The following is a 14,443-nucleotide window of genomic DNA, read 5'->3' as shown; positions in this document are numbered from 1 at the left end:
GGGCACTAGCTATATATGGACTGGTTTGCCTCCTTCAGTTGCTCTTTGACTCTATATGTTGTGAGCTCCCCCTAGTGGTGGCTATAAATACGGTGTGGTCATCTCTATATCATCCCCACAGGGACATGCAAGGGGTTAATCTTCCGCTTCCACTCTTAGTATTTGCTGTAAACAGTTTCAGTACTAATCCTTTCCAAGCTAAACGACACAATGTATCAATAAAGTAACGGCCACGTATTACCCGCGCTCATTTTTCTGCAGATCATTACATCTCGCCATGTGAATTATTCGATGTTTGGAAATATTGCACTGCATCAATGTGAATTGTGCTCTCCGTCAATAAAACAGAATGACAAATCCAATCACAACTTATGTTGTTAGTGCGCCCGCAAAAATCGTCTCTGAGACCATTTTGCATCGACGGCGCGTTTTTCTAAACAACTCAGGCAATTTTTATTTTTGAGTCTTTTTCTAAGTAGAGAAAATCTATAGAGTAAAGAATTTTTAGCCGAGACGCACGTGTTTGAAGTCATGGATCTCCACCGCGCCATCCGTGCCGTTCTCCGTCCGAAAACTTTCAATTTGGTTGCGCGGATCAATCTCCATCAGGACGGTTGTCTTCTCGCCGTTGTTGAAGAATTTGTATTCAACATCGTAGACCTTGCGGGGAGACAAAAGGGAAAAAACATGGGAATAATAATGGAAGACAATATTGTTTTATGGAGCCATTTTGAAATGCAATTTCAGCAGCGGTAATAAAAGCCGGCGAGGAATTTATATTACAAATCGGATGTTTTCTGCAGCCTCGCAGAGACGTTACAAGCAGGAGATATTCAGAGGGTCACATACTTATTCTGTGCTATAAGTGATGGGGAACACAAGTTATGGGTTTGTTTGGATACCGGCTTGTAATGAGCCAAGTTCTTTTTGAATTTTCCAAAAATGTTCAGTTTTACTGAGTCAAAAATTTGGGCGTTTTGTCAAATGCGAATATAATGGTATCCAGCTGGTTGACATTTTGTTGTCCCATTTAGGGCACAAACACAAACTCTATAGATATAATAGGGGCAGAACGTCCGCAGAGGAAAAGTCAACAGACTTTCTGTAAAAAATGTTTTTACTAAACTTTCCTGGGCTCCATTCCTGGCCTTCTAGTCAGAAATCAATGTAGGTGAATAGTCTTGAGTCTGAATGAGTTTACAGGTCTGATATTGGATCAGAATGAGTTACGGATCCTGGGTCTTGGTTCTAAATCAATTTAGGTGTCCAGTCTGGAGTTTGAATGTGTTTATGGGTCAGATCTTTGGTCTAAATGAGTTTAAGGGTCTGATCTTGGATCTGAATGAGTTTAAAGGTCTTGTCTTGGTTTTAAATGGGCTTAGGGGTGGGTTCTTTGATATAAATCAATTTAGGTGTCCAGTTTTGAGTCTGAATGAGTTTATGGTCTGGTCTAGGGGCTGAATGAATTAATGGGTCTGATTTTGGATTTGAATAAGTTTACGGGTCTGATCTTGGATCTGAATGAGGTAAGGATCCTGGGTCTTGGTTCTAAATGGTTTTAGGTGTTCGGTCTTTGGTCTAAATCAGTTTAGGTGTCCATTCTTGAGTCTGAATGAGTTTACAGGTTTGTTCTTGTGTTTAAATGAGTTTAAGGGTCCGATCTTGGATCTGAATGAGCGTTCGGGTTTGGTCTTGGGTCTGAATTAGTTTATGGGTCTGGTCTTGGGACTCAATGAGTTTACAGTTCTGATCTTGGATCAGAATGAGTTACGGATCCTGGGTCTTGGTTCTAAATGATTTCAGGGGTCCAGTCTTTGCTCTAAATCAATTTAGGTGTCCAGTCTTGAGAATGAATGAATTTATGGGTCAGATCTTGGGTCTAAATGAGTTTAAGGGTCCGATCTTGGATCTGAATGAGTTTACGGGTCTTGTCTTGGATTTAAATGGGCTTATGAATTGGTTCTTTAGTATAAATCAGTTTAGATGTCCAGTTTTGAGTCTGAACGAGTTTATGGTCTGGTCTAGGGGCTGAATGAGTTTATGGGTCTGATCTTGGATCTGAATAAGTTTAGAGATCGGATCTTAGGATTGAATGAGTTTACAGGTCTAATCTTGGATCTCAATGAGTTAAGGATCCTGGGTCTTGGTTCTAAATTGTTTTAGGTGTCTAGTCTTTGATCTAAATCAAATTAAATGTCCAGTCTTGAGTCTGAATGAGTTTACAGGTTTGGTCTTGTGTTTAAATGAGTTTAAGGGTCCGATCTTGGATCTGATTGAGCTTTCAGGTTTGGTCTTGCGTCTGAATTAGTGTCGGCATCTGGTCTGGGTTCTAAATGGGTTTAGGGATCAACTCTTTCATATAAATCAGTTTAGATATCCAGTCTTGAGTCTGAATAAGTTTAGGAGTCTAGTCTTGGATCTGAATGAAATTAAGGGTTCTATCTTGGATCTGAATGAATTTACGGTTTTTGTCTTGGGTCTGAATGAGTTTAAGGTTTTGATCCTGGTTTTAAATGGGTTTAGGGGTCCTGGTTCTTAATTGGGTATAGTTTGGTATTACCATTTACAATGCAATAGGTTTTGATGTAAATAACTCAATAGTGCTTCTTTAATTAATGTTCATTTGCCAATATTCTGTGATATTGCAATTTCCTCCCAAAACATGAAAGTGGGACCCTCATTCACCCTCTACGTCCTGTCCATCTGACAGAATCCTAGTGCACCCCCATCCTCTGGCCATGTGTTTTGTTTTTGTAGGATGAGGATCCCATTGGTCATTTTGTGTACCAGAGTTGCTCCGACACTCCTTGCCTTCTGCATGTGGTCAACAATAGAGTTCACTCCACCAGTTGACTTCCTATTTTTGACATGATTAGCACTTGTATCACATCCTTGATGCAACGGAATTGCCGGATCTCAAACATTGGAAGTGGGAACGAGTCATGTGAGCGCGTGGCGATGAGACAGTAGTGTGAGCAGATGTTCAGCGAGTGGCTGCTGCCAGGAACATACTGTAATGACAGAAGAGGATTCATCTAGAAAGACTCACAATCCACCTAACTGAGTTCAATCAGTGCCTATCGGAGGACGCCGCGTGGGATGATGTTACCAAATAATAGGATTCTGGCAGCTGGTTTTATTTGCCTTTAAAACTCCAAGTTCTGAGGAAACATGAACAGAAAGGCAGAAAACAAATCACTTGATGCTATTCACCACAACAAAGGACGACAACGCTCTGTGAGCTCTGCTGAGTCGGCATTCTAGCTTTCATAACTAGACTTTGTAGGACTAGACGAATCTCTTGGGAAATTGTAATATTAACCCTTCCCTGGAGTCCTTTTCACTCCTATTGCTTGTTCCTCTTGTTAGAGCTGCAGTTTGTGCTCCAGAGCTGCTCTTCCATGAAGTTAAATATTAATCTGCCGTTAGCCATTCTGGTCCCCCCTGAATGTCTATCAGTATTTCCTATATTATTTCTATTATTTCAGTAGAAATTTCTTTTTGCATTGTGGATCTGCTAGGATTCATCCATTCCATGGAGACAAAAATGACCACATGACAGCCCACGGTCACCCATACCTTCCTACTGGGGTTTATATTAAGTCCAATGGAAGTAGAAGCAACACATAAAATATCCTAAATAATGTGGTCAAATATGCAAACTTAATGGACTTTCCCATGAACATAACTAAATTTAGATGCGTTGACAATTAAAAGTTAATTATTTGTGCAAATATAAATAATTAACAATGTTGCAGAATTTTAGTAGTGACATCTGTTGTCCTGATTGGTTGCCAGTGAATATGAACATGAAGACAGGAACTTTCTATGGTCCGAAACACAGTCATGATTTTCTTATTGTGGCCGGGATATCAGGTGGACACTGAATGTATGAGAAGATAACCTGACCACAATAAGGACATCATGGCTGGTTATCAGGAGGACACTACATGTATGAGAAGATAACCTGACCACAATAAGGACATCATGGCTGGTTATCAGGAGGAGACACTACATGTATGAGAAGATAACCTGACCACAATAAGGACATCATGGCTGGTTATCAAGAGGACACTACATGTATGAGAAGATAACCCGACCACAATAAGGACATCATGGCTGGTTATCAGGAGGACACTACATGTATGAGAAGATAACCCAACCACAATAACGACATCATGGCTGGTTATCAGGAGGACACTACATGTATGAGAAGATAACCCGACCACAATAAGGACATCATGGCTGGTTATCAGGAGGACACTACATGTATGAGAAGATAACTTGACCACAATAAGGACATTATGGCTAGTTATCAGGAGGACACTACATGTATGAGAAGATAACCTGACCACAATAAGGACATCATGGCTGGTTATCAGGAGGACACTACATATATGAGAAGATAACCAGACCCCAATAAGGACATCATGGCTGGTTATCAGGAGGACACTACATGTATGAGAAGATAACCTGACCACAATAAGGACACCATGGCTGGTTATCAGGAGGACACTACATGTATGAGAAGATAACTTGACCACAATAAGGACATCATGGCTGGTTATCAGGAGGACACTACATGTATGAGAAGATAACCTGACCACAATAAGGGCATTATGGCTGGTTATCAGGAGGACACTACATGTATGAGAAGATAACCTGACCACAATAACGACATCATGGCTGGTTGTCAGGAGGGGACACTACATGTATGAGAAGATAACCCGACCATAATAAAGACATCATGGCTGGTTATCAGGAGGGGACACTACATGTATGAGAAGATAACCCAACCACAATAAGGACATCATGGCTGGTTATCAGGAGGACACTACATGTATGAGAAGATAACCTGACCACAATAAGGACACCATGGCTGGTTATCAGGAGGACACTACATGTATGAGAAGATAACTTGACCACAATAAGGACATCATGGCTGGTTATCAGGAGGACACTACATGTATGAGAAGATAACCTGACCACAATAAGGGCATTATGGCTGGTTATCAGGAGGACACTACATGTATGAGAAGATAACCCGACCATAATAAAGACATCATGGCTGGTTATCAGGAGGGGACACTACATGTATGAGAAGATAACCCAACCACAATAAGGACATCATGGCTGGTTATCAGGAGGACACTACATGTATGAGAAGATAACCTGACCACAATAAGGACATCATGGCTGGTTATCAGGAGGACACTACATGTATTAGGCTGGGTTCACATGATGTATTTTGGCTCGTAATGTGGCACGTAGACCGTATATGCGGCGCTATTTTGCGGCTGCCGCAAAATCACAACCGCAAAATAGCGCCGCGTATACGGTCCCGGCTCCCATTGAAATCAATGGGAGCGTATACGGCCCGCAAAAGCTCCCGCGCCGTCTACGTGCCACATTACGAGCCAAAATACATTGTGTGAACCCAGCCTTAGAATGAAGCCTGACCAAGGAATAAGAACCTCATGGGGTGCGTGGTGTGATTCTCCCGTGACCCAATACTCTGCTCCCATGATGCGTTTGGCCCTAGACACCTTTGCTTCATAAATAGGAGCTACTGCCAGATAGGTTTGTGACTCCTCGTGTGGGGAATATATGTGACTGTTGTAACTTTGTTGTTGTGTCATGTGATATTGTGTTCAGAACTGTGTTGTGGTCGGGGTGGTTGGGTTGGGGTCGGGATGGACCAGTGCTGTGGCTTGTTTCTGGTTAACTGTATGTTTCTTGTGCTTATACTGTACCTGTGTTTTTCTTTTGTTTTGATTGTATTACTTGCTTTGTTATGTAATCTTCAATAAAACGAGTTTAAAAAAAAAAGAACCTCATGCCTGGGATTCAGAGTAGAGAAAGCTCCTTCATTCATGGTCTTATCCACTAGTAACTGATCAAGACAACAGACTGTCACCACTAAGATGGTAAGAGATGGAGGTCCATGAGGTGCCTCGTTTCAAGTAGGACACCAGTACTATAAATCAGTGATACATTATAGTTGGGAGGCCTAGTATAGATTTTGCACTTGGGTCTAGGAGCTTCTGGTATGTTCTTCCCGCAGCACAAAGTATTTTAGGAGGTTTATGCATTGCTGACATTACTTATCTACCTCAATATATACCGTATATTGTTATATAGTATACAGTATACATGATACATTAGAGCTTGGCAGCCTGATACAGATTTTGCACTGGGTCCGGGAGCTTTATGGTAGATTCTCACTGCAGCACAGAGTATTTCAGGAGGTGTATGCTCGGCTCAGATGTGGGAAGTGACAAGCTGAGGACCCTCCAACAGAACAGAGCATTGATACAAGAAGACTGTGAAGGTTGGGGAAGTAGGTGGGGGTGACATTAGAAGGGTTAAGAAAGTGTGAGCTGACGAAGCGCAGGTACTTATTATTCCGGTAGCCTGGGAGCTGCGTACGTTCTGTGTTCTGCCTCCACCATATTTTACAATCTGATCCGACAATATGATTTATGGGAGAAATTAAATTAAAAAACTGAAAGCCGCGGGCGCCGCTTATTAGATGTACGAAGTGTCTGCTGAGCGCTCTCCTGGTTATGCTTATCAGGAAGAAATAACTAACTGCAGGGGGATGGAAGGACCCCAAAATGTCCTGCCGGGGGACCACACAACCCCTGAATTATGTAATTCAGTAATAGTATTATTATTCAGGCTGAGTAATGTCTTACATCTGCTGGGAATGAGGGTAGGGGGTAGACTACTGGATGGTACCCCTACCCCAGTGAACCCCAAACCTCAGACTCATCCTTTTACACCAATCATGTTTTACGACTTTCCATACTTTGTATCTCAGTTCTTTACCATCTGCAAGCGACAAGCATCAGCTGCACAATTCTCTGCTTTTCGTTACAATGTATCAGAGGAGGATTAATGTATCAGTCTTCAGTTCCAGGCTAGATACAATTGTAGCAACCCTTCAGCAATGAGATGTCTAAGGCCTGGTTGACATCTGCGTTCTGTATTCCGTTCGGGGAGTCCGCATGGGGACCCCCTGAACGAAATGCCAAATGCATTGACAAGCGGTGTGCTTATGAAAGCCCACAGACCCCATAGACTATAATGACGTCTGTGTGTTTTCTGCGTGTTGTCCACCCAGTGTTCATGAACTACTTTCCTCTCCTCTCGTGGAAAACACACGGACCCCATTATAGTCTATGGGGTCCGTGTGCTTTCATTTCTCACCGCTTGTCAATGTGTTCAGTATACCGTTTGAGAGTCTCCATTGGGGCAGGGAGGTCAGTGTGGCATTACCTTTTCAGTGGTATGACTATATTATATGGGCACAGTGTGGCATTATTAGGTGGACACTATATGGCTGTATTATGTGGGCACAGTATAGCATTACTATGTGAATTGTATGAATATTATTCAGCCCTGTATATTGTGCAATCTTATTATCTGGTTGCATTTTTCACAATACTCTGCAATTCTGTATGACTATTACTTTGGCAGAACTCCTTCTATTACTTGGACTTATTAAAAACACAGTCATAGCATGGTCAAGTTTGCCATTCAGTAACTTATCAATGACCACTACAGCTCTGCTATATCAGTATGTGTCATGATGTGGCTTGTGCAGCCATGTTTTGGAGTAATCGCCTGTTTGATATCCATATCTTGTATCAGACGCATATTTGGGGTATATTAATACATCTTGCCCTGCCACCCCCAGGACACGTGTTCTCCTGGCACAGAAGCCACCACACTCCCTGTGTTGATGCAAAGTTAAGCCTGTTTGTGGCTGCCATCGGTGTAAACTCCATCCAGCAGGCGCCTTCCCTTCCTAAGCGGATGATTGACAGTCGTCAAGGTAGTCGCACATCTGTCCTCCTTGATTGCAGATACCCGCGCTCATCCATCTTGGGCCTCTGCGGCATAGACACAGTGTACCCAGGATGATTTGGGAGTTTACACATCCCCCCCGGCCCGGCCGGCGCCTCCTAATGTAATTACAGTCTCTGAGCAGGTTTTGCTTTTGCAATATGCCTTAATTAGAAGGAGATTAGGAATTAATTTGACAAATAAAAACAGCTTGTTCTGAGCCTCGGGTGACGGCTGAAGGAGAGGAATCAGATGCATCTTCTTGTCTAACATTCTCCTTATCAGGAGCCGTGCTCAGAGACGTCCCGCTAACCATGCGCTTCTTTGTTAAGTACATAATGCCGCTGCTCAAAGTGACGGGGAGGTTGCTGCAGCATCAGGGCTCGGTCTCCGCACAGCTGTCTTATGCTGCAAATATTCATTCCCCAAGAGTCTGATATTAATCTTCAGGATGAAACCCTCATAATGCAGAAATTTCCATGTTATAGAAGAGATGAGTTTGTTACGTGTAACTCATAGTCATGTTGTGGTGCTACATAGTGCTGGAGGTAGGGGAAGTTCACATTGGTTTTTTTGGATCGGAACCTGAGGCGGAGGCTGCCTCAGGTTCCGATCCAAAAACCGGGTAGCCATGACTGAAAGCCGGTGCACTGCACTGTCCTCCAGCCGCGTACTTCGCTCCGGATTAGGCACAATGAATGGGCCTAGTCTGGAGGAAGGTGTGTCATGGGGCGACTCAGCCTGAAGGTGAGTACCTCGCTTATTTTTTCCAGGAACCGGAAGAAACAGCTCCCGGAAAAAAGACCTGAGCAGCTCCCATTGAAATCAATGGGAGCCGTCTTTTTAGTGTCAGGGTTTTGAGGCGAATACGGCACGAACTTACTCTTAGGGTGCATTCACACTACGGAATGCCAGCGTGTATCAGAGCCGTACACGCCAGCGTTACAGCAGGGCTGCCGGACACTTCCCATTCATTTCTATGGGAGCCGGCATGCGAGCGCTCCCCATAGAAATGAATAGACTGCTTTTTTCCATTCATTTCTATGGGGAGCGCTCGCATGCCGGCTCCCATAGAAATGAATGGGAAGTGTCCGGCAGCCCTGCTGTAACGCCGGCGTGTACGGCTGTGATACACGCTGGCGTTACGTAGTGTGAATGCACCCTTACAGATTTTAAAATCCTCAATATGTGTTATAGGTTTGCAACGTCTCAACAGTTATCAGTCACGTCCCATCAGTACACTCCTCTGTCTGGCCCAGACCACCATGATGACACATGTCCACTAGAGTTGAGCTGATCATGACTTTTCAGGATCAATTTTGAAATCCGATTTCCGATCATTTTTCATTCGAACCCAATTCCGATCCCAATGCAAGTCAATGGGATTTTTTTACTAATCGGAGATCGGATTTTAAAAACAATCCTATTCACTATACAGCATGGAATCTAACAATTGAACGCTTTAATGGTTAGAATCCACGTTGTGTGGTGATTTTTTTTTTAATCACTAAGTAGCCAGAGGATTTTTTTTAATCCTCTGGCTACTTAGTCCCCCTGGTGTCCACTTACCTGCAGAGATGGCTTTTTCCAGTGCCCAGTGTTCTCATTCTTCTTCGCCTCGCTGCCCCCTGCCTCCCAGGTTAGGAGAGTGTGGGCGGGTTAGGAGAGTGTGACATCACGTCTCCCCGCCCTGTACCCATCCACACTCACCTAAGCCACAAGCCCCGCCTTCTTCCTAGCTCTTTAACACTAACCTGGGAGGCGGGGGCAGCGAGGCGAAGAAGAACGAGAACACTGGGCACCGGACCAGCCATCTCTGGAGGTAAGTAGCTACTAGAGATGTTAGCTAGTCTCCCATTAGAATGAATGGACGCAGCCGGCGCGCAGGGGGTTAAGGCTGTGTGCCGGCTGCTTCCATTCATTCCTATGGAACCACAGCGGAGCCTTCACACTGAGTATACACTCCGCTCAGAATGAGCGGAGCGTATGCTCAGTGTGAAGGCTAACATTGTTAGCTTTTCTCACAATGCTTGAATGCTTGGCCAGTAGCAAAGCATTGTGGGAAATAATCACCGATCTCGATCCCACCTAAAAAGATTATGTTTGGAATTCCGATCACGATTGTGAAATTTTCTCAATTGCCGATCGGAATCCGATCTTTTCCGAACACGATCGGTCAACCCTAATGTCCACATGTCTGTGCACACAGGCTTCCCATGATTCCTGTCCCCTACTGGTGCCCCAAAAAGTACCGTGCACCAACCAGTCCATGTTAACGTGCTGCCTAACTTGCATTTATTTTATTATAGGAAAGAGAAATCAAATACGTACGCAAAAAAAAAAAAATCAAAAATATTCTAAAAAAAAAAATAATAATAATTCTTCGTAAAGACCACCTTTACTAAAATAACATCTGCCTACTGATTGGCAACTGCCTGGAAATTACCAGTCATGGCGGCTCAGAGGAGACTTGTATGTGATTTCGCTCCTCTTCTCAAGCTCTTAGTGAAATTATCCAGTAATCGCTTTGTCTTTCTGCCCTCCTTCCATTCACATCAGATCTCTTTTGAAGCCTCTTCCTGGCGCAGCGGACGCCGTAATGCGAGTGACCTTGCCGCTGACCTCATGCTCCATGCAGATAGCTGATATACACTTGGCGGAAACGCCATTATATCCTCACAATCAGAGCGGCGGACGTGCGCTGCAATTATGGGACAAAGATGTGGAGCCAGAAGACAGCTTCTATGGTAAAATTGTGCACCTTTAGCGAGAATGGCGCCATAATTGCTGGAAAGTTGTTGCTTGTTACTATTATTCTCTTTGAGAGGCGAAGGTAAATTTCGGGAACAATGTTAGAATCGTATTTAATTCTCTTAACTGGTGAGAAATGCAAACTGAATGGATGCGATTTAGAAGAGGGGGAACATCTGCGCGGGTTGGCTTTGAGGTTGCGAATGTTATAATTATATTATTTATCTCATTCTATATAGTCATTTAGGAAGTTAAGTAAATCAGACTTTGTGTTCAAGACCATGATCCCATGCAGATATACTCACATATCTCCTACCTGGTGCTATGTGTAGGCTACCTGCAGTTGGTGCCCTGTACGGTGCATATAACATACCAATAAATAATCACTCCATATAGTGCTCATTTATAAGCATACCGCCATCCAAGTGCCATATGACCCTGTAATACTTTCATACACTTGCCTACATAGAAAGATGCCACAGCCATGAATTACATAAATGATGTACAATATAATGACACATAATATAAATATCACCATATTAAATTAAACCGTACCACTGTGCAAAGACCATATCGCCAAGTAACAAATTCATACAGTTGTCTAAATTGCAACGCTATGGAGAGATGTTCTGACAATAAATTACAATAATTCAGACATTCAATGTAAATACCAGCAGAAGGTGCACAGATAATGCCGCCAAACAGCCTGACTACATTACAATGTAGTCAGGCTCTGTTTGGATGACCTCGTCGGGTTCAATTCATGATTCAGGCAACATTTCAATTAGACTCAGCATTCAAGCCCATGATCCTTTGCACATGTTATATGTATTCTATCTGCAGCTGATAACCATATGGCACATTATCATACAACATAACAATAATCATGCCATATGGTGCTAATCTATAAGAACAGAGCAATGTCACCATGCAAGTGTCAGATCCCCCATTAAACACTTTCATACAGTTGCCTAGGTTGCAACACTATACAGAGACAACACAACTGGAAAAATCAGCTACTGTACAGTGACCCAGGGTATAAGTGCCAGATGGTGTACAAGTAATGGCGGCAAACTGAGCCTGACTACACTAAGTGATGTCATGTAGTCAGGCTCTGCTTAGGCAGTCATTTGGCAGCTTTGTTGAGTTTTTACCAGGTTTCATGCAAAAGTTCATTGTTCTGCCTTATTCCTCATCTCTGTAATTGATTTTCTACAAAATCCATCTCCTTCTCTTTGGTTTCCCTCTGCTCCTCTAATACTTACACGTAGCCCTACCTGTGTGATTCACAGCCTGTCTACCAGTCAAGTCTGTGGCAGGTCATGGACCTCCTATAACCAGGTCATCAGCCCACACAGGTTTGCTGGCTATTGTGGCTTTGTCCTTGCTAACCTGTTCTCTTGCTATTGTATTGTATTACTGACCTCTGACCTTTCACTTCCCTTGTGATTTCTCTTTTGGATTGTGATTTGGTACTGTTTGTCTCTCTGGTTTGACCACTGGCTTGCTGACTCCTCTTCTGTGTTCTTTGTCCTGTTTTGTGTAACACTTAGCCAGAGAAGGGACTGTCGCCCAGTTGTCGTCTGTCACCTAGGGTAGCTGAGGCAAGTAGGCAGGGACAGGGGCTGCATTGAGTTTAGGATTCACTATCTCTGTCTATCCCTGCCTCCCTGGTTTCAGCAACAGCTACTGGGGAATTGCACAACTAGCCATTCCCTTACAGGTAATATATATATATATATATATATATATATATATATATATATATATATATATATAATATATTTTACATTATATAAAGAGAGGAGCATCATACTTAGTGCTTAGTGTTCACAATACAGAAATATTGTGTATTGCAAAATATAATATTTATACTGCATTATTTTATTGCAAATATTGTTGAAGTTAAGTAAAATATTTGTCCTGTCTGATTCTTAGCTAAGCCAAGGTTCAGTGACTCTGTATGTGTTCAGGTAGAATATTCCGTATCGATTTATATATTATTACAAGGCTCCTACCTATGATAGTATTACACCAACGGGGTGAATATCTATAGTGCACCACTATATACCTACAAAGACCCTTATTCGGAGAAAACATAGAATTGTGTCATTAAGTCTGATGGGTTTTATTGTGTTTAATCCAGCGTCTTTCTTCTTGTAAGATTTCCACTGCAGATATCCACATATAAATAGTGACTTTCTTTGAAGTTTCTCTTCTCCTGGATTCTGGCTTTTAAGTGACGTTGGCATTTACTGATACAAAGTATCAAAGTACATATATCACACCCTGGGTGGTCATGTGATGTGGTCATCAATCCTATGTATATTTCCATGTCCATCCAAAAATTCCTTATACCGTTTGCATAAAACTTGGCATGCGGTGCAGGAATTTTTGATGTGACTTTGACCCAGACTGTTGCCAATGGCATGGGTCTTTCTGTAGCCAGCCAATGCATGCAGAGCCAAGATTTTTTTTAATATTTCCCACTATTTGTTCAAGATGGATTGAGAATGAGGCGTGGTAATGCCCCCTTACTATATCGTCTGATTCTGTTCTGATTTTTGACTATAATATACAGTAGTTGATCTATCGGTTCTGATAGCGTGATTATACGCTGTTTGTATAGCTCCGGTACAATCATTTCTCTTTTGTAATCTTAATTTAAGACTCTGGGCTTGTCTTTTGAAGTTTTGGATATATGAGCAATTACTCCTCAGCCTTAGAAATTCCCCTTTCGGGATTCCCTTAATGGTTCTTGGCACATGAGCACTTCTAGCGTCTTGCAATCCATTAGTAGCAGATTCTTCTCTGTACAGTTCTCTCCCAATGTTCCCTCGTGCCTCCGCTTTAATCAAAGTATCTAAAAATGGAACTTGCGTCCGACTATATAGTAAAGTTATTCTGATATTACACGGAATTCTGTGGCGTATGAACAAGCTGGATCGATTCTGGCTCAGTCCCAATCCATATAAACACGATGTCAGCATTATAACGCCGCCATACGCTGACATGTTGTATGTTAATACCTTGATCCGGGGTTTTTATACTGAGTGCCAGATTGGAGTCCGGAAGGAATTTTTCTCCTGAAATTGGACAATTGGCATAAGCTCATGGGGTTGTTTGCCTTCCCCCGGATCAACACTGTAGGGATTGTAGGGTTATAGGTTGGACTTGATGGACTGATGTCTTCATCCAACCTCATCTACTATGTAACTATGTACAGTGCCGCACCTCCCATGAGGCGACCTGAAGCGAGCGCTTCAGGCGGCGCTATGCCAGGGCCTCAGGGAGGGCGGCATTTTTGCTAACCTAAGCCAGTCTAGGACAAGCTGTCCTGGACTGGCTTAGCACGGAGCGGTGGTTTGGGGAGGCCACTGGAGCAGCGCTGCTCCAGCAGCCTCCCCGCACGCTCAGGCAGAGCGCAGGCAGTCTCCGGGCCTGCTCTCTGCCGGCGAACGGTGCTAAGCCCCTATCCCTCCGCTAAGCCACGCCCCCTTCGCTAAGCCACGCCCCGTTCTGCCCCCCTCCCCGGCAGGGGGGGGGGGGGCTTTCTGCACTTCGCCTCGGGCAGGTTCACCCCTGACTATGTACCTATGTATTCAGCATAGGTGCCGCCAAAGACAATCGCTTCCTCCCACCACCCATGGAACAAATTGGCATTCCTGTTTATTTATGGCTCTATCTGTAAATTCTGCTGATCATATCCTCATGTTTTTGCAGAAATTATTGAGTAAGATTTCCCCCAATGCTTTGTAATAATCTTTATTATCTAGTTGTCTCTTGTTGTCCCCCCGGCATACATCTCATGGGGCCATACGACAACATGGATACCTTTATT

General features: G+C 43.2%; 1 protein-coding gene across 1 annotated transcript in view; it reads right to left on the bottom strand.

The window, feature by feature from the left end:
* The window catches only part of TNMD (tenomodulin), a 73,204-nt gene that overhangs the window by 45,316 nt on the left and 13,445 nt on the right, over positions 1 to 14,443 (bottom strand). The window contains exon 3 of the mRNA XM_075258833.1: positions 520 to 660. Coding sequence (XP_075114934.1) covers positions 520 to 660 — 141 coding nt within the window. The remainder of the gene's footprint in view (positions 1 to 519; positions 661 to 14,443) is intronic.

This window comes from Leptodactylus fuscus, chromosome 11, assembly GCF_031893055.1.
Source record: "Leptodactylus fuscus isolate aLepFus1 chromosome 11, aLepFus1.hap2, whole genome shotgun sequence".
Classification (NCBI taxonomy): Eukaryota; Metazoa; Chordata; class Amphibia; order Anura; family Leptodactylidae; genus Leptodactylus; species Leptodactylus fuscus.
This window is presented reverse-complemented; position numbering and strand designations above follow the sequence as displayed.